The sequence below is a fragment of the Sceloporus occidentalis genome, unplaced genomic scaffold, assembly GCF_023333645.1.
Source record: "Sceloporus occidentalis isolate IW3139 unplaced genomic scaffold, rSceOcc1.0.p SCAF_6, whole genome shotgun sequence".
NCBI lineage: Eukaryota > Metazoa > Chordata > Lepidosauria > Squamata > Phrynosomatidae > Sceloporus > Sceloporus occidentalis.
Genome location: NW_028316986.1, coordinates 24263441 through 24288124, shown reverse-complemented (window position 1 = coordinate 24288124; position 24684 = coordinate 24263441). Strand labels below are relative to the sequence as shown.

At 42.8% G+C, this 24684-nt stretch overlaps 1 protein-coding gene across 1 annotated transcript in view; it reads right to left on the bottom strand.

Moving 5' to 3' along the window:
* Positions 1 to 24684, bottom strand: part of LOC149310518 (cullin-9-like) — an 81583-nt gene that overhangs the window by 44186 nt on the left and 12713 nt on the right. Inside the window, exons 2-4 of the mRNA XM_089529126.1 lie at positions 20959 to 21569; positions 10716 to 10870; positions 9259 to 9792 (exon numbers count right to left, since the gene is read on the bottom strand). Coding sequence (XP_089385252.1) covers positions 9259 to 9792; positions 10716 to 10870; positions 20959 to 21556 — 1287 coding nt within the window. The 5' untranslated portion in view covers positions 21557 to 21569. The remainder of the gene's footprint in view (positions 1 to 9258; positions 9793 to 10715; positions 10871 to 20958; positions 21570 to 24684) is intronic.

Here is a 24684-nt window from a genome sequence, read left to right as displayed (position 1 = left end):
GAGAGAGCAGACCACAGAAAACAGAGAGAAAGGATCAGCTATTGTTTGGAGGAAGGAATAGCAAACTATTTCCCCATTCTAAGTGAAAGCAGAAATTATTGTCCTTCCAAACTGGCTACTAAATGTGTTTTACCACCACATGTCTATGCAATACATGATCATTTGAGAACAAAATCGTCCCATTTTTTAAAAATAGCTTTGAAGTCCAGAACAGGAAAATATATTGCCATGAAACCTGCGGTGACCTTGTGCAAGTCACACTCATAGAATCATAAAATCATAGAGTTGCAAGAGACCACAAGGGCCATTCAGTCCAACCCCCTGCCATGCAGGAACTCTGAATCAAAGCATACCCGACAGATGACCATCCAGCCTCTGCTTAAAGACCTCCAAGGGGGGAGACTCCACTACACTCTGAGGGAGTGTGTTCCACTGTCGAACAGCCCTTACTGTCAGGAAGTTCCTCCTAATGTTGAGGCGGAATCTCTTTTCCTGCAGCTTGCATCCATTGTTCCATGTCCTAGTCTCTGGAGCAGCAGAAAACAAGCTTGCTCCCTCCTCAATATGACATCCCTTTAAGTATTTAAACAAGGCTATCATATCACCTCTTAACCTTCTCTTCTCCAGGCTAAACATCCCCAACTCCCTAAGTCATTCCTCATAGGGCATGGTTTTCAGACCCTTCACCATTTTAGTCGCCCTCCTTTGGACATGCTCCAGTTTCTCAATGTCCTTTTTGAATTGTGGTGCCCAGAACTGCACATAATATTCCAGGTGGGGCCTGACCAAAGCAGAACAGAGTGGCACTATTTCTTGATCTAGACACTATACTTTTATTGATGCAGCCTAAAATTGCATTGGCCTTTTTAGCTGCCCCATCACACTGTTGATTCATGTTCAACTTCTGGTCTACTTGGACTCCCAGATACCTTTCACATGTAGTTTCATTCAGCCAGGTGTCCTCCATCCTATATCTCTGCATTTCATTTTTCTGCCCTAAGTGAAGTACCTTACATTTCTCCGTGTTGAATTTCATTTTGTTAGTTTTGGCCCAGCTTTCTAGTCTATTCAGCTCATTTCGAATCTTGATCCTATCCTCTGGAGTATTAGCTATTCCTCCTAATTTGGTGTCATCTGCAAATTTGATAAGTATGCCCCCAATTCTGTCATCCAAGTCATTGATAAAGATCTTGAATAACATTGGGCCCAGGACAGAGCCCTGTGGGACCCCACTGGTCAGTTCTCTCCAGGATGAAAAGGAGCCATTGTTGAGCACCCTTTGGGTTCGGCCAGTCAACCAATTACAAATCTATGTAACAGTTACGTTATCTAGCCCACATTTTACAAGCTTGTTTGCAAGAATGTCATGGGAAACCTTGTCAAAGGCCTTACTGAAATCAAGATATACTAAATTCACAGCATTCCCTTCATCTACCAAGCTGATAATTTTATCAAAGAAAGAGATCAGATTTGTCTGGCATGACTTCTTTCTCTGAAACCCGTGTTGACTTTTTGTGAATATGGCATTGCTTTCTAGATGTTCACAGACTTTCTGTTTAATGATCTGCTCTAGAATCTTTCCTGGTATTGAGGTCAGACTAACTGGACAATAATTGTTGGGATCCTCTTTTTTCCCCTTTTTGAAGATGAGGACGTTTGCCTTCCTCCAGTCTGCTGGGAATTTTCCTGTTCTCCAGGAGTTTTCAAAGATTATTGCCAATGGCTCTGATATTACATCTGCCAATTCTTTTAGTACCCTTGGATGTAGTTCATCTGGTCCTGGAGACTTAGGCCCGTTACAAACAGGCATAAAGTACGGACTGAGTCCGTATTAGGGTTAGAAAGGGGCGTCCCTTCCGGACGCCCCTAACCCTAATATGGACCCAGTCCGTACAAAATGGTGGCACCCGTTCCACACAGGGGCCGCCATCTTTATGTAGCGGACGCGCTGTGTCCACACGTCGCACAGCGCATATGACACTGCGAGTGTGCCATTGGCGCCTCGTGGCGTCATATCCGCACTGCAAAGAGAAGCGCCATTTTGGTGCTTCTTATTTGCAGCGCGGAGGAGCCTCGCAGTTTGGACGCTGGGGCTCCTCCGTGCTGCAAATGGCGGTGGTAGCAGACCACCCCTTCTGGGAGGTCTGTAACGCGCCTTAAATTCATTTAGATTAACCAGATATTCCTGTACTATCTCTTTACTTAATCTGTACTGAAATTCCCCTAATCTGTCCTCTGTTCCATTTTCCTCAGGTTGAGCACCTTTTCCTTTTCTGAGAACACTGAGGCAAAGGAGGTGTTGAGTAATTTTGCCTTTTCTCTGTCCCCTGTTAGTATTTTGCCATCTTCTCCATGTAGTGGCCCTACCACTTCCTTCTTCTTCCTTTTGCTACGGACATATCCAAAAAAGCCTTTTTTATTGTTCTTAACCTCTCTAGCAAGTCTGAGTTCATTCTGCGCTTAAGCTTTTCTGACTTTACCCCTACACATGCCTGCTATTTCTTTGAATGCCTTTTTTGTGATTCCCCCCCCCCTTCATTTCTTATACATGTTCCGTTTAAAACTTAGCTCAGTTGAAAGTTCCTTAGTCATCCATCCTGGTTTCTTGAGACACCTCCCATTTTTCTTTCTCACTAGAACTGTTTGAAATTGTGCCTTCAGAATCTCCCTTTTGAGAAACTCTCATATGTCCTGAAATCCCTTCTCTTTTAGTATTTCTGACGACGGGATCACCCTCAATAATTCTCTAAGTTTACTGAAATCCGCTCTCCTAAAGTATAGAATACGTGTCTGACTATGCCTGTCTGGCTTCTCCTTTCCACTGTGTGACAAACTCCAGGAGAACATGGTCACTTCCACCTAATGATCCCACCACTTGCACCTCATTAACCAAGTCATCCTTGTTGATTAGGATCAGATCTAAAATAGCTGACCCCCTTGTTGCCTCTTCCACCTTTTGGACAATGAAACTGTCTTCGAGGCAAGTGAGGAATTTGCTAGACCTTGAAGATTTTGCTGAGTTTGAATTCCAGCAAATATCAGGATAGTTGAAGTCACCCATCACTACTACATCTCTCCTTTCTGAGTGTGTAGTCATCTGTTCTAGAAAGGTATAATCCAATTCCTCCATCTGACTGGGGGGTCTGTAGTAGACTCCCACCATAACATCCTTGTTGTTTCCCTGCCCTTTGATTTTTATCCAGATGCTCTCCACCTGGCTTCCAGTATTGATGACCTGGATCTCTTCACAGGTGTAAATGTCCCTCACATATAAGGCTATTCCTCCTCCTTTCCTGTTTGGCCTATTTCTCTTAAAAAGGTTATACCCCTCTATTTCTACATTCCAGTTCTGAGACTCATCCCACCAGGTTTCAGTGATGCCTATTACATCATATTTGCTTTGTTGTACTAGGAGTTCAAGTACATCTTGCTTATTTCCCATGCTCTGTGCATTAGTGTAGAGACATCGCAGACCAAGAGTCCCCTTTACTTGCTGCCTGTGCAGGTTTTTTGCTTCCCACTGTTGGGTCTTTGCACTATTTGTCTTGTTTCCTCTATGTCAGTTTGACTATTCTCTCCAGCCCTTTTGCGTTCCTTAATATTGTCTCCCTCCCCTACAAAACTCAGTTTAAAGCCCTCCTAATCAAATTCTTGACAGTTGGCAAAAACATTTCTTCCAACTGGCATGAGATGCAACCCGTCCATTTCCAGAAGTCCCTCCTCATGGAACCGCAGCCCATGATCAAAGAATCTAAATCGTTTTTGGTGGCACCATCTGCAGAGCTAGTTGTTCACATCCTCTATTTTCCTCTACCTTCCTGGACTGTGCCCTTCAACTGGCAGAAGAGACGAGATGACAACTTGTGCATCCATTTCTTTCAGCTTCCTACCAAGAGCCTCATAATCCCTTCTGATGCTCTGACGGCTGTGTCTTGCGGTATCATTGGTTCCCACATGGACCAAAAGGAAAGGGTATTGATCAGTAGGCTTGACCAGTCTTGTCAGCCTCTCTGTCACATCACGGATCTTTGCCCCGGGGAGACAACACACCTCTCAAGACATCTTGTCAGGCCTACAAATCACTGCTTCTGTACCCCTCAGCAAGAAGGCCCCCACTACAACCACACACCTCCTCCGAGGCTTAGCAGTGACTGTCCCCTCGGGTGGGACTCTCAGGCTCCCCTGCTCTGTCCCTGAAGTCTGTCCATGCTGCTCTTCCTCGACCTCCTTGATAAGGGAAAGAACTTTGAATCAGTTCTCTAGCTGTAGGCTCCCAGAACAATCCCTTCTGGGCCTACTTCTCTGTGTGACATTCCTCCAGCTGTCTGCCTCCTGTGTATGTCAAGTGACCTCCTCCACCCCAGCAACTTCCTCTGTGTGGTACTCGTCCAAGATCATTACTTCCATTGTGTCCAGGAAATCCTCTTGCTCCCTAATATGCTGAAGTGTAGCTACTCGGGACTCCAGCTGCTATACTTTCTCCTCCAAGAGTGCTACCAACCTGCACTTGGTGCATGTGAAGTTCTCCACTTCTGTAGGTAGGAAGACAAACATCCCACAAGTGTTGCAGGTGACTGCAGCAGTTCCCTCAGTGTCCATACTGCAAAGTCTTTAGTAATGACCGAAACAGGACTGTGGGCTTCCTCCTCAAAAAATCCTCTGGTAAACATCAATGTTAAGGCCCCTGATGACCTGGCCTTTTCACCAGTCTCTGGCAGCGAGCTCAATCTACTGGGAATATAACTTTATAGGAATGTTCTGGCTGCTAGCTTGTACTAATGTTCTGACTCAAGGTTTGCTTCTCACCTGCTGCCTCTGCTGCAGATTTCTTTGGATCAAAAAAATCCACGCACCATTAGGCGCGCAGCTCTGGGAGGAGTTATATAGAGCTAGTCTGCTAGCTCCACCCCTAGTGACTCACAGATGTGACTCACAGAAGCTCCACCCCCTCAGCAACAAGCACACTCTCCCAGAGTTTTAAAATAATTCAAACACTCACCACTCAAAATGGCTGCCCAGCTCCTTCTCTCCTTCTCCTTCTCTGTGGCAGGAACTGATTTCTTATACATGTTCCATTTAAAACTTAGCTGAGTTGAAAGTTCTTTAGTCATCCATCCTGGTTTCTTGAGGCACCTCTCATTTTTCCCCTCATTGGAATTGTTTTAAATTGTGCCTTCAGTATCTCCCTTTTGAGCAGCTCCCATCCGTCTTGAACTCCCTTCTCTTTTAGTATTTCTGACCACTCACCCTCAGAAGACGACAATGGCAAACCCTCTCTCAAGAAACTTGTCAAGAAAAACCTGTGATGGGTTTGCCTTAGGGTCACTTTGAGTCGGAAATGACTTGAAGGCACACAACAACAACAAACCATTACAAAACGGCAGGGAACAGCACAGCAACCCATCAAGTGAAAATGTGGGTGGAGGTTAAGAATATGTTGAAGTCCCACCTCTCCAAAACATCCTTTTTGCTCCACATTTTCTGTGAGTAAAAATTCAGTCCTATACAATGTCTAGTAAATTACGCAATGAATTGTAGAAAGAAAAAGGAAGAACGAATAAGTTTATTATTTACTTTGCTGCCAAAAAGTCCAAATAAATGTGTTTAAAAAATTAGACTGACGAAATCAGAACCACAGAATCATAAGAGTTGGAAGGGACTATAAGGACCTTCTAGTTCAACCCCCCTGCCATGCAGGAATACACATCTAAAACATTCCAGGAAAACGTCCATCCAACCTGTTTACAAACCTCCTCTATATGAATCTATTCAGATATTTAAAAATAGCTATCGTATCACCATTCAGTCTTCACTTCTTCAAGCTAAATATATTCAGCTCCCTAAGTCCTCGTAAGGCTTGGTTTCTAGACATTTGATCATCTCAGCTGCTCTTTTCTGGATATGTTCCAGTTTGTCAATATGCTTGAACAGTGGTGCCCACTATTCCAGATAAAGTCTAACAAAAACAGTATAGGGTGGGACTGCTACTACCCTTGATCTGGATGTTATACTCCTGCTGATATAACCCAGAACTGCATTGGCTTTTTTGTCCGCTCCATCCCACTTCTGACTCATGTTTAACTTGAGGTATACTAAGACTCCTTGATTTTTTTCAAGATATATTTCTTTCAAGCTGGGTGTCACTCACCCACCCTATATTTATGCCTTTCATTTTTCCTGCCTAGATATAGTACCTTGCCTTTATTTCTGTTGAAATTTATTTTTAGTTTTGGCTTACTTCTCCAGTCTATCAAGGTCATTTTACATTCTAATCCTGTCCTCTGGAATATCAGCTGTTGTTGTTGGGTATCTTCAAGTTGTTTCTGACTTATGGTGTCCATAAGATGAATCTATTACAGGGGTTTCTCGGCAAGATATATTCAGCAAGGGTTTGACTTTGCCTTCTTTGAAGACTTGCCCAAGGTCACTTGGTGGGTTTCCACAGCTCAGGAGGGATTCAAAACTTGGTCTCAAAAATCATAGTCCAACACTCAAACCACTACACCACACTAGCTGGCTCCAGGTATCAATTTTTTGTTATCTGCAAATTTGATAATCATGCCTTCTATTCAATCATCTAAGTCATTGATAAAGATGTTAAACAACACCAGGCTCAGGACAGAATCTTGAGACACACCACTAGTCCTTTTCTTCAGGATGAAAAGCAACTGTTAATGAATACTCTCTGCGTTCAGTGTGCCACCCAATTACAACTCTACCTAACTATAAAACTGTTGAGCTCACACTTCACCCACCTTGCCGGCAAGGATACTATTTAAAGTCTTATTGGACCATACTTTCATAGTCCACTACTTACTGTACTCCCCTTTACTACCAAGAATTTACCAGCATAAGCAGTGCCAGCAGTGTAAAGCCAAGAGTGCTTGAGCGGCTCTTTGGGTGCATGTGATGCATTCATCCCCACATTATTTTCCATACTAGTGTAACCTTGTGTGTTCCGCCACACCACTCTGAACACATCTGATCTTGTCTGATTTTGAATGCTAAGCAAAGCCAAGCCCACTCTGAAACCATGGAGAGTTACTACCACTGGGCAGGGTGATCTTACCAGTGACGGACAGCTGCCTATATATTTATTGTTTTATGTACAGCGCTGTGCAAATCTACAGTGCTATATTAATATTATTAATAATAATAATAATAATAATACAAAGACATACAGACTATTAACAAATCTCTTGCTGGAAAACTAAGCATCATCTAGATCTTAGGAGGAATCTCTGCAGAAACTCACTCTACCATAGTAAGGAGACTTCTCCTTAGGTCACACTAATTTCCTAATTAAGAAAGCAAGTGACAAGCAAGTGACAAACAACCACTGTTGTTTGTAATCAGGGCCTGGGCATATACGAGTGGGTTCCTCCACACATTTCTGAGAAGATACTTAGAAGAGCTTCTCCAATAATCAGCCTAATCCTTTTCATCAAGCACAGAGGGGCATGGCATGGCATCTCTCTCTCTCTCCCCCCCCCCCAAGGAGGAAGCTGAATCAGGCATTGGGGAGGAGCCTAATGCAACGGAGGGCTTAGCAGCAGAGACCCACCCAATGATGTCATTCATACTCTGAGAGAAAATCAGTTCATCACCCCTTATCTAGATCACTGTGATTTCCAACAGATGCTAGCTGGGCACTTCTTGTAGGTGCAGACCTCTGTTTCCCCATCCAAAAAGTGGCAGAGTAAGAACCAGAAAAACTCTAATTTTCAAGCAAGATCTCCAACCAGTTCTCCATTTCCTCAGCACAGCACAGCAGAAAACTGGACTATAAGGATTCAGTCCTCAAAACAGCTGCCACCACAAGTAGCATGCATTAATGCTTATCTAGCCAACCCCCTCACGTCCACGTCCCATCTTAATGTTCTATCAACCATAAAAGTTGTTTCCTCTCAGTGGGGTCCCATCTGAAATGTCATCAAGGGCTCCCAGTGGGACCTTAAAGGAAATAGCATCTGACACTCTTAGTCTTCATAGTCTGCAGCCATTGTAAACACCCTCTCCTCTTTTAGCATTCTTGGACATTCCCTTTTAAGTGTCCTATATCCCCACAAAAAAGCACTTTTGGGAGCTAGTGGTCCATTCTCTACCTTCTGAGGAAATGCTTCCTCTTCCCCTCTAGGGAAAATGTCCCCTGCTTCTTTCATGTCTTAGCCCAGTGGTTGCGAACCTATGGCACGAGTACCAGAAGTTACACTCAGAGCCCTCTCTGTGGGCACAGATGCCATTGCTTCAGCACAGAGTTCGCCAGAGTTTGTTACTAGAAAGTCAGAGGGACAGGGCACTTTGCGATAAATAAGTGGGTTTTGGGTTGCAGTTTGGGCACTCAGTCTCTAAAATGTTTGCCATCACTGTCCTAGTCATTTCTGATTCTTCACACATCCATGACATTCAGGTTCTATTACAGATTTAACAGAGGGCTTTGGGCTGCCCATCCTTTCAAATGCCTGGATCTTAAATAAATAAATAAATAAATAAATAAATAAATAAATAAGTGTAACTGCAAGCTGAAAGCTGACCTCTCCTTTTGCCTAGTAAGCAAGACATGCCAGTAACTTCACATACCAATGAGAAGAAAATATTTTTCTCAAAGAAAATTGGTACTCAGTCACCAAGGTAGATCTAAATAAACAGCAGGTTCGCAAAAAGGCTACTAAACAGGAACTAAGTAATAACTGGCAACAGAAAGGACACTTTGGTGAGAAGCTCTTCCTAAATAGTATGGAAAAAAGAGAGATACTTGCTCCAAGTAGCTTATAACACTGAGAGAGACAACAGTGGGAAGGGAATTGTTGGGATACAAAGGACTGCATAAGGGATCTGAACAATCCTGCCATAAAGGCAGTGGAATCTTTCCCACTGGAACTCTAAAATACAATATGTTGTAGGACCTCCCACCTGATAATATAATGACTGAGATCAACCAAACAATTTATGACTGAAGAAAGGTAGAAAGGGTCACCTTGGCAAGTCAAGAGAAAGGAACCATTTATCTGGCCTGCAGCCACCCTGCCATGAACAGAAAACATCTCATTTTTAAAACCTTTCAAATTTACTACAGTCTCTGATCCTCTAATTAAAGTCTTATTGAAAGAAACAAGGACACCAGATACAAGAGTTCAATTAAACATTGTATCAAAAGAAATAGCATCTGAACCAGAGAAAGAATCATAATAAAAGTTCTCCTTCTACCTCCTGTCTCCAATTCTGCTTCATCTTTGCTTTTTTGTCCAAATCACATACCTGTACTGGAGGCATCCCACTATTGCTTTGGCGAAATTCACCCTCATCTCCAGCATTGATCTCCTCGTAGTCTTCCAGCATCCGAACAGTCATCCCCGGCTTCAGATTTTCCTGCACATACTCTACATAGCTGCTGCGACTGGTGAAATCTAACAAAGTCAAGAATGCCTGCCCTTGCTTTTTCCTGGGTGAGGGTTTTGGAGTTACCAGAGGCACCTGAACAGCAGTACAGCCAGAACCCTTGGGCTGGAAAATGGACCGAATAACTCGAGGCTGTGTCTCCTGCAGGGAAAGAAGCTCTCTTTCATGGCCACGGTCCCAGCCCATGACCCGCACAAGCTCTGATATGAGATTAGCCATGGCCATGCTGAAATCAAATTCTCGTTGCACCCGACTCTTTTCCCCAAAGTTTGCACTGGGATCTGCACAATCTTGCCGCTCCTCTCCAAGTTCTGTGGTACTGTTAAGCTTGTCCATGAGGGAGGTAACACACAGGTAGCGTTTCACCAGAGAAAACAGCAGCTTCCCTGGAATCTAAAATAGACATAGCATATTAGTCCAACATCTAAGAAACTTTGTTGTCTGTTCATTAGCTGCCTAGATTATTCTGCACTACATAGTGATTTCTGATGAGTTTGCTGTCCAATATTTCATTTCATTTCATTTAAAATATTAATACCTGCTCTTTTGCCACAAAGGCTCTCAGAGAGGCTTACAAATTGTTCATTAGACAATTTCCTGCCCCCAGGCTTACAATCTAAAACAGACATGACACAAAAGGAGAAGGGAATGGCAGTGGGGAAGGGCATCAAGTCCAGCAGATACTTCCGGTTCTTTTCTATCTCGAAGGCTAAGGTGGTGGCAGCTGGAATGGAAGGAGAATTTCCTTCTTTCTCCAAGCCTATCACTATTTATTTATACTACAGACAAGGTCATTTGGGTGCTTTACAGACTGCCGCTTTGCGGCGGTCTGCCGGCACTGCTGTTTGCTCCACGAGGGAGCCACAGCAGCCAAACCGCATGACTCCCTCGCGGAGCAAAAAAGAAGCTCCAAAATGGAGCTTCTTCCTGCGGCACACTTATGACGTCACGAGGGGCCAATGGCGCCCTCGCGATGTCATAAGTGCTGCACAGCGTGCAGACGCACAGCGTCTGCTATGTCAAGATGGCGGCGGCTGTGTGGAACGGCCGCCGCCATTTGTTATGGACAGAGTCCGTAACAGGAGTAGGGGCATCTAGAAGAGATGCCCCTTTTTTAAACTGGGACGTCCTGGGGACGTCCCAAATGGCAGCATGTAACCCGTCCAAGTCTTGGTTACCTCTAGACTAGCTTTCTTTTCTAATTCACCCCATTCTTCTCTGTCTCTGACATGTCTTCAAGTTACTGCATTTTACACTCATTCTCTAACAAGACATATTTCCATGCCCATATGAAAGTCAACTAAATCAGCTTGCACCTGGGGAAGATGGATGCCTTCAAAGGACATGCAATGCTCTTCAGAAGATGTGGTCTCTGCAAAGAGCTCCAAGAGAGTATAGCGACTGTCAAAATCCATATGCTGCTCAATGCCATCCTGCTGGCTCAGGGACAAGAGAACATAAGCGCGACTTCCTGAAACCAAAACAAAACACTTAGTGTTGTCCCTCATCATCTGCCAATTGGAGAAGTCCTTCACAAAACTGAGGAGGTTTTCCAGCATTATACAGGTATATCTCCCTTACAAAAACTGCTGATTGTGAAGTCTTTTGTATAAAATCTTTTTACCTCTTCCCAGTCTCCCCATTTCCTCTTCATTCTCTGTCTATCTATAGACTGGGGCTTTGTTCCAGGAGCCCCCCATGGATACCAAATTCTGTGGATTCTCATGTACCATTAAATACAATGGCATAGCAAAATCAAAGTCTGCTTCTTGAAATTTATATTTTTTAGAAAAATTTCAAATCATGGATGTTGGAATCCATGCCTTTCTACTCAAATCTTTATTTTATTATTTTATATAAAGGACACAATTTTACTGTGCCATTGGATTTAATGGGACTTAAGCATCCATGGATTTTGTTATTTACAGAGGTTCCTGAAACCAAATCCCAACAAAAGGCATGTCTGGATGAATTTAATGTGTAATGGTCATTTTAACCCTATGTTATTGTGTTACATTATGTGTTTTAACTTATGTGCTTAAATGGTTTTATGTTTTAGTTGCATATTGTATTTTCATCTATGCTGAACCTTGCCTTGAGCCTTGGGGAGAAGCAGGTAAGTAATAAAATTGCCATGATTATTATTAAAGAGTGTTTCCTTTCAACTAATTTATTTACTTCTCAGAGAGATATAAAATAAAATATTCAATTAGCAGGATTGCTGGTATTTCAAGAATGTGTCTTTCTACTCATCTGTAAAGTATGAATACATTAGCATCAACTTTCTTTCAACTTCTGTAGTTAACCATATCTGCCATAAATAACTTGACCCATTTCATAATCATTTTATTTAAAACAATTTAGATTGGGCAATTATGAGATTTACCGCAATATTAATCTTTGTGTAGGAAGAAAGAACATAGAAATGCCAGCACTAATGTTATTTCCATCAGAGAAACACAAAGCACTTATTATCTGATTAGTCCAACCATAATGTTTGAAGGCTGCTTCATGTTATTTTTTACAATACCAATTCTGTGTCAGTATACAGGGGAAAGTAACAGAATAAAAGGAATCAAGAATCTCAGAACAGAGTTCTGCTGTTTGCTGTCACCTCTTTGGACTTCCATTTTCTTCCTATTTTAAAAATAAATTACACTTGCAAGTACTAAAAATATAAACTCCTTGACATTCACAGATGAAAAACACTCTCAGTAAAGGTCTGCTTGAATTTAGTCTCTTCTTTTTATTGCACAGGTACATAAAAATGAGCAATTGCTAAGCAACTCCATTTTGAGTACAGTTTGTTTTTATGAACTTCCCGCATCTGAGCTATGAACAAAGAGCATGAATGAGGACCTAGCCATCCAGATCTTGGTGCGCAACTTGGTGGAAACCTCTTTGGATGGCTCAGTAGACACTGTTAGTTGAAACACCTTGTATAATGCTAGAATGCAAATTTCAACTTCCTGAAACATCTGCAGGCTTCTCCTAAACCATCTAAAACCAAAATTATTCCTGTCAGCTAAAGTAGGACTGAGAACTATTTACCTAATGAAAACACTCCAATCCAGGTGTTATTCTGCACCTCTATATGAAGCACTGCATTGTAACACATAATTGACGGAACACCCCAGGGTTACCGATACCTGTCACTTACAAACTTATTTTACCTAAAATTATTACATAAGTAAAAAATTAGATCACCACCCTCCGCTTTGATTGAAATTGATTGAAATTTTATTTCTATACCGCCGTTCCCACGATCACGGCGGTTTACAAACAATACAAATACAATACAGATTAAAAGAAAACAAATTTAACAATGAAAAGTACCCCAGATAAAACCGAGCATAGCTGTACATCATTAAAATCCATCATAAAATCAGTTAAAAATTACTAATCAACCTAAAAATACAATACAATACAATACATGATACATAGGGGAAAAGCAGTCAGGACATGTGAGGGAAGGCTTGACAGAATAAATGAGTCTTCAGGTTCTTCTTGAACGACTCCAGGGAAGGGGCTAAGCAGAGCTCCTCAGGGAGAGCGTTCCCAGATTGCGGGGCCGCAACAGAAAATGCCCTTTGCGCCGTTGATACAAATCTTGTCTTGGGAACGCTCAGAAGATTTTTCCCACCTGACCTGAGTGTGCGGGGCGGATTGTATGGGGAGAGGTGGTCCTCCAAGTACTCTGGGCCCAAGCCATTTAGGGCTTTATAGGTAACAACCAACGCCTTGTATTGGGCCCGGAAGCGAATTGGCAGCCAATGCAGATCTTTCAATATCGGTGTTATGTGGCTGGCCCTGGAGCTACCAGTGACCAGCCTAGCGGCCATATTTTGAACCAACTGCAGCTTCCGAGCTTGGTACAAGGGTTGCCCCATGTAGAGCGCATTACAGAAATCAAGTCGAGAGGTTACCAGTGCATGCACCACTGTTTCAAGGTCCCCCCGGTCGAGGTAGGGATGCAGCTGGCGTATCAGCCGAAGCTGATAACAGGTGCTTCTAACTGTCGCATCCACCTGAGGAGTCAGGTGAAGCGACGAGTCAAGAAGCACCCCCAAACTGCGGACTGAGTCCTTCACGGGGAGCGTGACCCCGTTCAGGACAGGTGGACAAACCTCCTTCCCAGGACCAGGAGAACCTATCACAAGCACTTCCGTTTTCTCTGGATTCAGGCTGAGTCTGTTTTCCCTCATCCAGCCCATTACCGACTCCAGACAGGCATTGAGCGGAGAGATGCCATCCCTAGTCACTGCACTAATGCTTTTTTCTCTTATGATTTCTCACTGAGCAGGAGAAAATTAATATGAAGAAGTAGGGCTTGCTAAGTGAAGATAAAAGATGAGCAACAGCAGGCTAACATCTGGAGGCCTACTGGCAAGAAGGAAAGTTTGATGTTGTGTAAGTGCAGCTCCAACTGTCCCCCACCACTGTTTATGCTGGCTAGGGCTTATGGAAGCTGCAATCCATTGAAAACTAGAAGGCCATACATTTCGCACATCTGATATACAATGTCTGCTTTAATTTCAAATCCTAGAATTTATTTTGTGAAAATGTGAAAAGTTACCATGTTTGCCACTATTGTTTCTTAAACCAGACATACACAAAGTGCAGCCCTCTAGATGTTACTGGACTACAACTCCCAGCAGCCCTAGCCAGCACAGCCAATGGTGAGGAATGCTAGGAGTTGCAATTTAATGATACCTGGAAAGTTCCACTTTACCTACACTCTGTTCTACATAGTTACTACTGTACTATCTTTCAGATAAAAGATCTCACAAAATAAAATAAAAAATTTACAAATACATACTGGATCTAAAATAATTTAGTATGTCTTGGGGATACAAAAAGTTGTGTAACTCACAGCTGGGGGGCAGGATAACAGAGCCACACCACCTATGCCAGCCTTTCACAACTTGGTGTCTCCCAGCTTTTGTTCTTCTACAAATAATCTCCAGCCAGTATTACTGTTGTTATTTGTTGACTAAGGGTGGAAGTTGCATTCCAGCTTATCTGTAGGTCACATGGTTGGAGAAGCCCAACCTATACCAGGGTTAGGGAATGTGTGACCTTCCAGACGTTGCTGGACTACAATTTCCATCAGCTCTAGCCACTATAGCAAATTATGAGAAAAGATGAAAGGTGCAGTCCAGGAACATGTAGAGGGCCACATGTTCTCCATCCCTGATCTATATTGTGGTACAAAACAAACAAAGTCACATTGACCAACAATTCTCTTTCCAGATCACAGCAGCTAAGGTCTTCAGAAAGCTTAATCTGGAGTAATACACCCTAATTAACATTTTCATAGGGCACAGGCTACAAACACTACATATACAAGCCTCTAGATGTACCCTTGCTCACCCAGAAATCAAAGCTGGGAAAACTTTTGTGCAGGACTTTAGAGAGTACATTAGTTTACAATTAGTAAACTGCTATGGGCTACATAGGCTAATGGTTTGACTCAATATAGGACTACTAAACTCCTTGTATTTTGTAGCTAAAATTTTATTTAGCAAAAAAAATTAAGATAAAGTAAAGCTGTGAGATAGGCTTAAGGCAAATCAATAAATCCATGGTAGTTATGGAATATGAACTCGTACCTCCCTGATCCAAGTCCAACTCTCTAGTCACCTGCCCATGTTGGCTCTTATTAACTAACATAAACAGGTTTTGCGTGATTAATTCAAAAAGGAATTTCCCAACATTCTTTCTGTAAATTAAGAAGAGAACAGCACTTTAATTCTCTCTTACTATACTAGTAGGTCTCCTGAAGTGAATATGTTTGTTAGCCCCCTGAGTTACTGTATATGAAAAGAATTTACCATCCAAAAGGAAGCTAAAGGCTTTCTTGAATGCATACTGAAGACATCAGTATGTCTTCAGTATGTGGAAGGATGTGGACAAGATTCTTCGAAGTGTTAGGAGGACGATTTGTTCTCCTGGATTCGTCGCTCCACTTTACTGCTTAGGTGGATGCGACAGTCAGGAGCACTTGTCATCAGCTTCGGCTAATACTCCAGCTGCGACTCTTCCTTGGCCAGGGGGACCTTGAAACCGTGGTACACGCTCTGGTAACCTCTCGATTAGATTTCTGTAATGCGCTTTACATGGGGCAACCCTTGTACCAGACCCGGAAGCTTCAATTAGTGCAGAATATGGCTGCTAGGCTGGTTACTGGATGCCCCAGAGCCAGCCATATAACACCAGTCTTAAAAGATCTTCATTGGCTGCCTATTCGCTTCCGGGCCAAATACAAGGTGTTGGTTATCACCTATAAAGCCCTAAATGGCTTGGGCCCAGAGTACTTGGAGGACTGCCTCTCCCCATACAATCTGCCCCGCACTCTCAGATCGGGTGAGAAACATCTTTTAAGAGTTCCTGATGTTAGGTATGTGTCATCTTGGAGGGCTTTCTCTGTTGCAGCCCCACAGCTCTGGAACTCCCTCCCCAACGAGCTCCGTACTTCCACCTCCCTTGATGTCTTCAAGAAGAACCTGAAGACCTATTTGTTCCGCCAGGCTTTCCCACCGTGAGCCTTGTTGTTATGCTCCCCCTTGCAGTGTTTCGTTGTATTCCATTCTACACAGCCACTTGTATGGTTATTATTGTATTGTATTGTTTGTAAATGTTTTTATTGCTATTTGTGATATTGTTGGGGAAGGAAGTTGTGATGTTTTTATCTGTTTTTATCTTGCTGTACACCGCTGTGATCTTTGGAACAGCAGTATAGAAATAAAATTTTATTATTATTATTATTATTATTATCCCTACATAACCTCCCCACACAGTATAGCAGGAGTGAATGACATTCAGTGGTCACCAGGAGTGCATATGCAATTAAAAACAGTGCAGCAGGTGCGCCCAGTAACATATGCCTTGATTATGTCTTAGTTGGATTACTGTAATACATTCTATGAGGAGCTGCCTTTGGAAATTGTTTGAAAACTTCAATAGGTTCAAAATACTGTGGCTGGATAACTGACTGGGGTTGGTTACAGGATGCATATAACTTCCTTGCTGAAAATAGCTTCAGTAGCAACCAGTTCACTTCTGGGCACAATTCAAAGTACTGGCTTTCACCTATAAAACCCTACATGGCTTAGTTCTAGACTATCTGAAATTCTCATATGAACCTGTCTAAGTCTTAGGAACTTACAAGGAGCCCTGGTGGCACAGTGGTTAAATGCCAGTACTACTGCCACAAGGTTGTGAGTTCAATCCTAGGACTCCAAGGTTTACTCAGCCTTCCATCCTTTTATAAGGTCAGTAAAATGAGTACCCAGCTTATTGGGGGCAATTGGCCTACAGATTATAAACCATCTAGAGAGTACTGAGTTCACTATTAAGCAGTATAGAAATGTAAATGCTATTGCTGTTAGGCACGTCAGAGGAGAGCCTTCATTCCACTGCCCACCCAAGTTCAGACACAGAATGAGCCTTCTCAGCTGCTGCCCCTAGGCTTTGGAATTCCTGCCAAAGGGAGGTTCAATCTGTTTCTTCTCTGTTATCTTTTCACCAGCAAGCAAAAACTTTCATTTAAATAGACCTTTAGCCTTGCTGAACAGGATGAAATGAAGTGCACCTCGATGTACTCTTTTTAGTATCTAATGTGTACTTTAATTCGTTTAATTTTTTTATGTTTTGAAAGTAGTGTTTTAATTGAATGTATGGTTTAATGCTTTTTTTCTTTCATGCTCCATAAAGTTTCAGATGTTCTGCTTTAATTTATATTGCAAGCTGTTTTGAGTACCATTTGAGAGAACAGTGGGATATAAATCAAATCTAAATAAATAAAATAATCAGGTGTTTCCACCAAACGCATTTTTCACACACACCCCAAGCCAAGCACAAAAACTGTGCCTCTGAACATTGGCAGCAAACCACTAGGAATTCAGTGATAAACTATGAAAACCCCATTTAAAACGAACACCTGTAGCTTACTATAATATTTCTTTCTGTTGAAACTGGGCAGAAACTTTGGTCCAAAACACACTGCAGAAATAATCCAGTTTGAGAGCACTTTAACTGCCCTGGCTCAGTGCTAGGGAATTCTGGGAACTATTTTGTGAGACTTTTAGTATTCTCTGTCAGAGAGCTCTGGTGCTACAACAGACTACAATTCCCAGAATTCCCTAGCACTGAGCCAGGACAGTCAAAGCAATCTCAAACTCAATTATTTCTGCAGTGTGTTTTGGACTTTTGTCAGCATAACAGCAGCTGTGGCAGCCCAATGTATGTCTAGAGGATTAAATTTCCTCCTGGATGCACCAAAGCTGCCCACTCTGGCAATACAACACCGTTATAAACTTCTTTTATGGGGGGGGGGGGCATCTTGTCAAACTTTCTGAACACTTTTACTTTGGGCTGCCGCAAGAAGAACAGTATTCAGAATGTGCTGTTTTGTAATTCACAACGTTTGGGCTTCCTTGTTTAAAGGGGGAAAATCTCCACTGACTCCACTCAACATGGGGCTCAGGGCTAGCCCCAAGGTTGAGAGTCAGTGCCTCAAAATACAAATTTCCTATGTGCTTTTTCTTCCCATCTTCAACATCAGCAAATCCCTTAAGCATGTAACACAGAGTGGAAACAAAATCACCACAATGACCTTTTCCATGTCAAAATGTCTTCTGCAGAGGGTCTCTGGTTTTCTTGATAAGAACATCATAACATTTGGGGGGGGGGCACAGGGCTAACATGCAGATACAGTGATCCCTTCACATTTGCTGGGGTTAGGAGTGAAGGGCCTCATGAATGTGAAAAAACCACAAATAAAAACCACACTGTTCTTTTCACCTAACAGAACACCTCTCTAGGAATTTCCAGGTCCTCCTGTGCAACTCTATGGTCAACATTTCCCAAAGGTTGATCACAGAATCATGCTGGAGGACCTACAAATGCCTAGAGAAGTGTTTTCTCTAAGAACTTATAGGTTCTCCAGCACAACTCTATGGTCAACTTCCAGCAGAATTGCACTCAAGTACTTAGGGGTTATACATACGGGTAGCGAGATGTTGCCCCTTTTTGCCCCAGATGGAGGCCGCGGCAACCATACACCGTGGCCTCCAGAGGGAGTAAAAAGAAGCCCAGAAAAGGGACTTCTTTTTGCATCCTGGAAGGGGCACCATAGGCACACCAGGATGATGCCCGTTCTGTGCTGCACCATTTGGGCACTCGGCCCAGTATGCGTCATCATTATGTGCACCGTGTGGATGAGCGTGCACCAAAATGGTGCCTGGGCAGCAAGGTAAGGGCTTCAAGCATGTGGACGCTCAGCCCTCACCGCGTGTACAGGCCGGCACAAAGTGCCGGTCTGTACAGCCCCTTAGAGATTTCTAGAGAACATATTAATCAAAACTGCAAATAATCAAATCCACAAAAGTCAAAGCAGCAAATGTTGAGGGCCAACTGTAGTCTAAAAGATGGGGGCAAGGTAACCTTGTATACTGTAGCAGATTCTACTCTTTATCAACTAATTCACCAAACCTCCATAGGTCTGAGGTGGGATCAACCCTCAATAACTTCAGTCCAATGAGATAAACCAACAAACAAAAGCTAATGAGTAAAACTGAGACTTTGTTCATTATCAAAGAAGACCAACTGAAATAGATGGAACATAAGTTAGTCATAACTTAACTCACTCATTTCAACTGGTCTGATGTTGTGTGCTTGCAAGTTGTTTCTGACTGATGGCAATCCTAGAATTGGAAGAGACCGCAAGGGCCATCCAGTCCAACCCCTTGCCATGCAGGAAATCTTAATCAAAGCATCCCTGAGAGATGGCCATCCTGCCTCTGTTTAAACACAAGTGGAGTGGTTTGAGTGCTGGACTACGATTCTGGAGACCAGGGTTCAATTCCCTGCTCAGCTATAAAACTCACTGGGTGACCTTGGGCGAGTAACACTTTCTCAGCCTCAGGGGAAAGCAATGGCAAACCTCCTCTGAACAACTCTTGCCAAGAAAACCTTGTGATAGGGTCATTTTAGGGTCGCCATAGGTTAGAAACAACTTGAAGGCACACAACAACAGCAGCAATAACAACAACAAAGGTAGCTATCATGGGCTGCATCCACACTGGAGAAATAACCTGCTTTAATTGCCCTGGCTCAAGGCTATGGAATTCTGTGAGTTGGAGTTTGTTGTGGGCACAGAGCGGAGCCAAACCGGGTTATTTCTCCAGTGTGGATGCAGCCATGGGGTTTTCTTGACAAGATTTGTTCAGACCGGATTTGCCTTCCTCTGAAGCTGAGAGAACATGACCTGCCCAAGATCAACCAGTGTGTTTCCACAGGTAAGCAGGGATTTGAACCCTGGCCTCCAAAGTCATAGTCTAACACTCAAACCATTACACCACACTAGCTCACTTAAACTAGTCTATTGTGTGCATAACCAAGTGTGGAATCACATCAGCAATCCTCCCCACCCACCTATGTACAAATTATTATTTCACTAACAAGAATCAAAGCAAAGAAGTATGGAGAGTACCCTTAGTACCTGAAACAAGATCAAAAGTTAGGTACATTATAAGTAATTAAACATTAATCACTGAGATAGCTACATAAAGTCTCAATGTAACCTATATGCCCCTTTCCTTCCTTTAAACTGACCAAAAGTTAAACAGTATTTAGTGTGGGAATTTTCCAAATGGACACAAATGGCAAATGCCTCCGGGGAAAGGTTCAAGAAAAAACAATTTGAGCATAGCTTAGCCTTAGGCTTTAAACCAAACCCACCCACCCCAATTAAATCACAATATTTTTGGCTAAACCAACTAAAACTGACAAAGACAAATCTATACTACCTACCCTTGGGCTTTCCATATATGTTGGACTGTAACTCCCATCATCTGTGCCAACAAAGCTATAATCCAACAAAAATGGAAGGCAGCAGGTATGGGATAAAGATCCAACAAGGGAGCTAAAATAACACATGTAATCTTTGAGATGGCATGTCCATAACAAAACATTTGTTTCCAAGATCTTAGTCCTCCCAGCAAATCATATAAACTCACTACACCTCCCTCACAATTTAACCCCTCTGAGGGACACAGAAGGCCACTGAAATTAACATACAGGTATCAGTGTGGTGTAGTGGTTCAAGTGCTGGACTACAACTCTGGAGACCAGGGTTTGAATCCCAGCTTGGCTATGTAAACCCATTGGGTGACCTCAGAACAAACCCCCTCTGAAGAAACTTGTCAAGAAAACCAGATGATAAGGTCACCATAAGTCGGAAACAACTTGAAAGCACACAATAACAAACACAGTATACTGATTCTGAAGGAAGCTCGGTCTTATTGAGTGTAAATCTAACATCATGTTTAGAATCCAAACTCTATTATCAAACTGATAACTTTTTAGGATGCAGGATCACTACAACATCCAAGTAATGGTACTCAGAAATATTTGTCATTATGAAAGTCAAACAACAAGAGCCTGAGCAGATTCAAACATGAAAAACTGCATCATCACTGCCTATGAATTAGTTTCTCAAACTGCTTTAGCAGCTGTCCAGGAAGAAACCTAGAGAACTTGACCACTCAATCTCACCTGCATCATGGGAAGCCAAAGCCCTCAACATCTTGCCAGCACTGCGACGAATTTGTTTTTCTTCATTACACAGCATCTTCATTAACAGATCCAGAGCACCTGTCTCTTTGAAGACACCTGTCAATGAGCCAATACTGGCATAGGCACTGAGAACATGGATGGTGTTTAAGATGGAAGATTCTGGGCCTGTTGTCCTGGCCATTTGCCGAGCAGCCCGCTGTACTAGGTTCCTGACATCAGCCTTCATTTCACGCAGGGAAGCTTCATCCACTGTGACATCAGATGGGAATGTACTGCTGGGTGCTTTCTCCTCCTTTACCCACTGCCCCTCAGGTTTCCTTTTACCCAGCAGTGTGGGGCAGTTAGCATAAACCTCCTCCGCTGACATCCACATTAGAATATTTTCTGTCTTGCTCTCAGTGGATGCAGCATTGGTGCTGTTCCCTATAGTGTCATCCAGGCTGAGGATGTTCCAGCGAATCAGATATTCAGTGTGTCCATCATGACCACGACGCTGGCGAATTAACTCCTCAGGATAAGCCTGCAGCTTGGGCCCAAGATGCACCAGCAGGTTTCCATTCCGCCTTTCACCCACCATGATGGAAACAGATCTATAAACAAAGAGAAGGGGAAAGATTAGGCTCCCAAGGAATGCCCAGAAATTCCATATGCGGCAATCTTTTATCTGTCTAGAGGCACTGCTGTCTTTCAAGCAAACAAGTTGCTGTAGTGCAAAGTGCTTATCCTCCCAACACCTGTGGAACATTAAACTGAAAAACACTCCCAGACATTCCTCTTAAAAGGAGCTGACACTTCATTAACACATATTTTGAAACACTTTGCTCCAAATAATTCAGTTCATACACCTGCTGATGTGAATAATATTGCAAAACACAATACTCTGTGGATTACAGAACTCTAAAACACAGAACAATTCTGTATTTACATATTTTCCAGGATCCCTTACAAACCCCTTGCCACAATCAATAGCAATAGGCGCTGTTTCATGTAGAGATTTCTAAAGAAACCAAGCATTCCAACTATCCAATTATGAACGATTTCTCAGACAGTGGTCCCACTAAGGTCATTGGAATTTTTTTCTAACAAAGGTTTAATGTATATACTCATGTATAAGTCTAGAAATTTTAGTCAAAAATTGACTCCAAAAATCTGAGTCAACGTACCCCTGGATCAATGTAAATACTGTACTTTAACTCATATAAAAAGAGGAACCATCTCCTGGTAAAAGGCAAGAGTGTAATCTGTCCTGGAAGCAACCCCACTCCCCTCTCAGCTATTTTACCTTTAGTGTGATCACTAAAGTTATTTGGCATTGTTTTCCTTTGCTTTTCTCCTGGAAACTTTGCTTTGTTACATGCCCCAAAGTTTTAACTTTGATTTATCCACGGGTCATATCAAAATCAAACCTGCCCTCCACTTATATATGAGGTTGATTTATACATGAGGTCAACTTATAGTTGAGTATATACAGTACCTACAATACGTATAAACCCCAAATTACTCCTGGGCTGGCTGCGTACTGTTTACACTACACAGCCCACAAACCTTGAATCAAATCTGTGCTGTTTACACAATACTGGACCAAATTCCATATTTCCAGCTCTTGCTCCACATTAAAAAGACATACCGTTTTAAAGACATACTTGTGAACACAAGTCACTCTGAGATCGGAGATGCCCATTATTGATAACATGGCTGGGTGCCTTGTTCTGACCTTAGAGTAACTTGTGCCTGTGGCAACAGCTTTCAGGGACTGCGTGAGAAGACAGCTGCCAATCGTTTGCCAAAATTCCACAGCAGGTAAGGGTTGGATTTGGATGGAATTCAGGGCCAAAATATTCTGGGGGCAGTCTGAGATATTCTGACAAATGTTTGTGTTGTTGTATGCCTTCAAGTCATTTCCAACTTGTGGCAACCCTAAGGCAAATCTATTATGGGGTTTTCTTGGCAAGATTTGGTCATAGGCTTGCCAATGCTTTCTGCTGAGGCTAAGAGAGTGTGACTTGTTTTTACATGGCTGAGCAGGAATTTGAACCATGGCCTTCAGAGTCATTGTTCAACATTCAAACTACTGCATCACATGGACAAATGAAGGTGAGCTTAAGTGTGAAGAGAATTGTAGCCAAAGTCTTTTCTCCTCCCCATTTCAAATGTAATTTAATTTTCCATTACTGAAATCTGAAACTAGGATAATGTCAGAAGGGGTAACGCTAGGCAACAAGACATACAATATCAATGAACTGTGGCTATTGGAATGACCAAGTGGTCTGGGAACCTATTTTTGGCATCAAACATGAGGCCACTGCATACAGCCCGAAAGGAACAACCAGAGCCTGCTCTGGCCCTGATCACGCCAAGACTGCGGGGACCACACAACCTGCTCCTGAAGTGGACCACTGGCAGGAGCCGATTTAATCTGCTCCTAAAAGGGCAAGCTTTTTTGGAGTGCTGCAGCCTCAGCGCAGCTTCTGGCCACTCTGGGGGCATGCATCATCTAAACACCACACCCCCAAAGCGGCTAGGAGCCGCTTTATTTGGCCCATGCATTTCAGGCCATGGTGAGTTCAAATCCCCCCTAGTTGATCTTTTGAACCAGCATGGTGAAGTGATTTCAAGATGAATCCAGATAAAACGGAGGTACTTACAGTAGGGCCCCCAAACCAGGTATAGGGTTGCAACCTCCAGTCCTAGATGGGGTCACGCTCTCCATAAAGGACTGTGTTCGCAGTATGCAGGTGCTCCTAGATCCGTCGCTTCACAAGACGAATCAAGTGAATGCGACGATCAGGAGCGCCTGTTATCAGCTCCGGCTGATACGCCAGCTGTGTCCTTTCCTGGAAGTAAAGGACCTAGAAACTGTTGTACGTTCACTGGTAACTTCACAACTTGATTTCTGTAATGTGCTCTACATGGGGCTACCCTTGTGCCTAGTCCAGAAACTTCCAACTAATGCAAAATATGGCAGCCAGGCTGGTTGCCAGAAAAACTAGGAGTGACTCAATAACACTCGTCCTAAAATCTCTTCACTGGCTGCCTATTAGTTTCCGGACACAGTACAAGGTTTTGGTTATAACCTTTAAAGCCCTATATGGCTTGGGTCCAACCTATTTGAGGGATCGCCTGCTCCCATATAATCCACCCCGCACCGTCAGGTCCTCTGGGAGGAATCTATTGCAGCCTTTAAAAACCAGACTAACTGCTACCTCCAAGAGGGCCTTCTCTGCAATTGCTCCCAAATTATGGAACGGCCTGCCGGACAAGATTAGTCAAATTGCTTTTAAAAAGCTGTCAAGACGGATCTCTTCCAGCAGGCCTTTCCTGAATAAAAGTGTCCGACCACAGAATGACTGCCCCTCACATCATGTATTGGCCCACCGCTCTGTCCTTGTTATATTTTTTTATTGTGTTTTAATAGATATTTTAATCTCCAATTTTAATTGTAACATGTTTAATCCTGTTTTAAGGGGGGGGGGAATTTGGGATATGTTGTGAATGTGGATATGTCAATGTGTTGTGAACCGCTTTGATTGTCTCGTCACAGAAAAATGGGATAAAAATACACGTTTTATTATTATTATTTTATTATTATTTATTTGAGCATTGGGCTATGACTCTGGAGATCATGGTTCGAATCCACAATCAACCATGGAAATGCATTGGGTGACCCTAGGTAAGTACCACTCTCCCAGCCTCAGAGAGACAAAT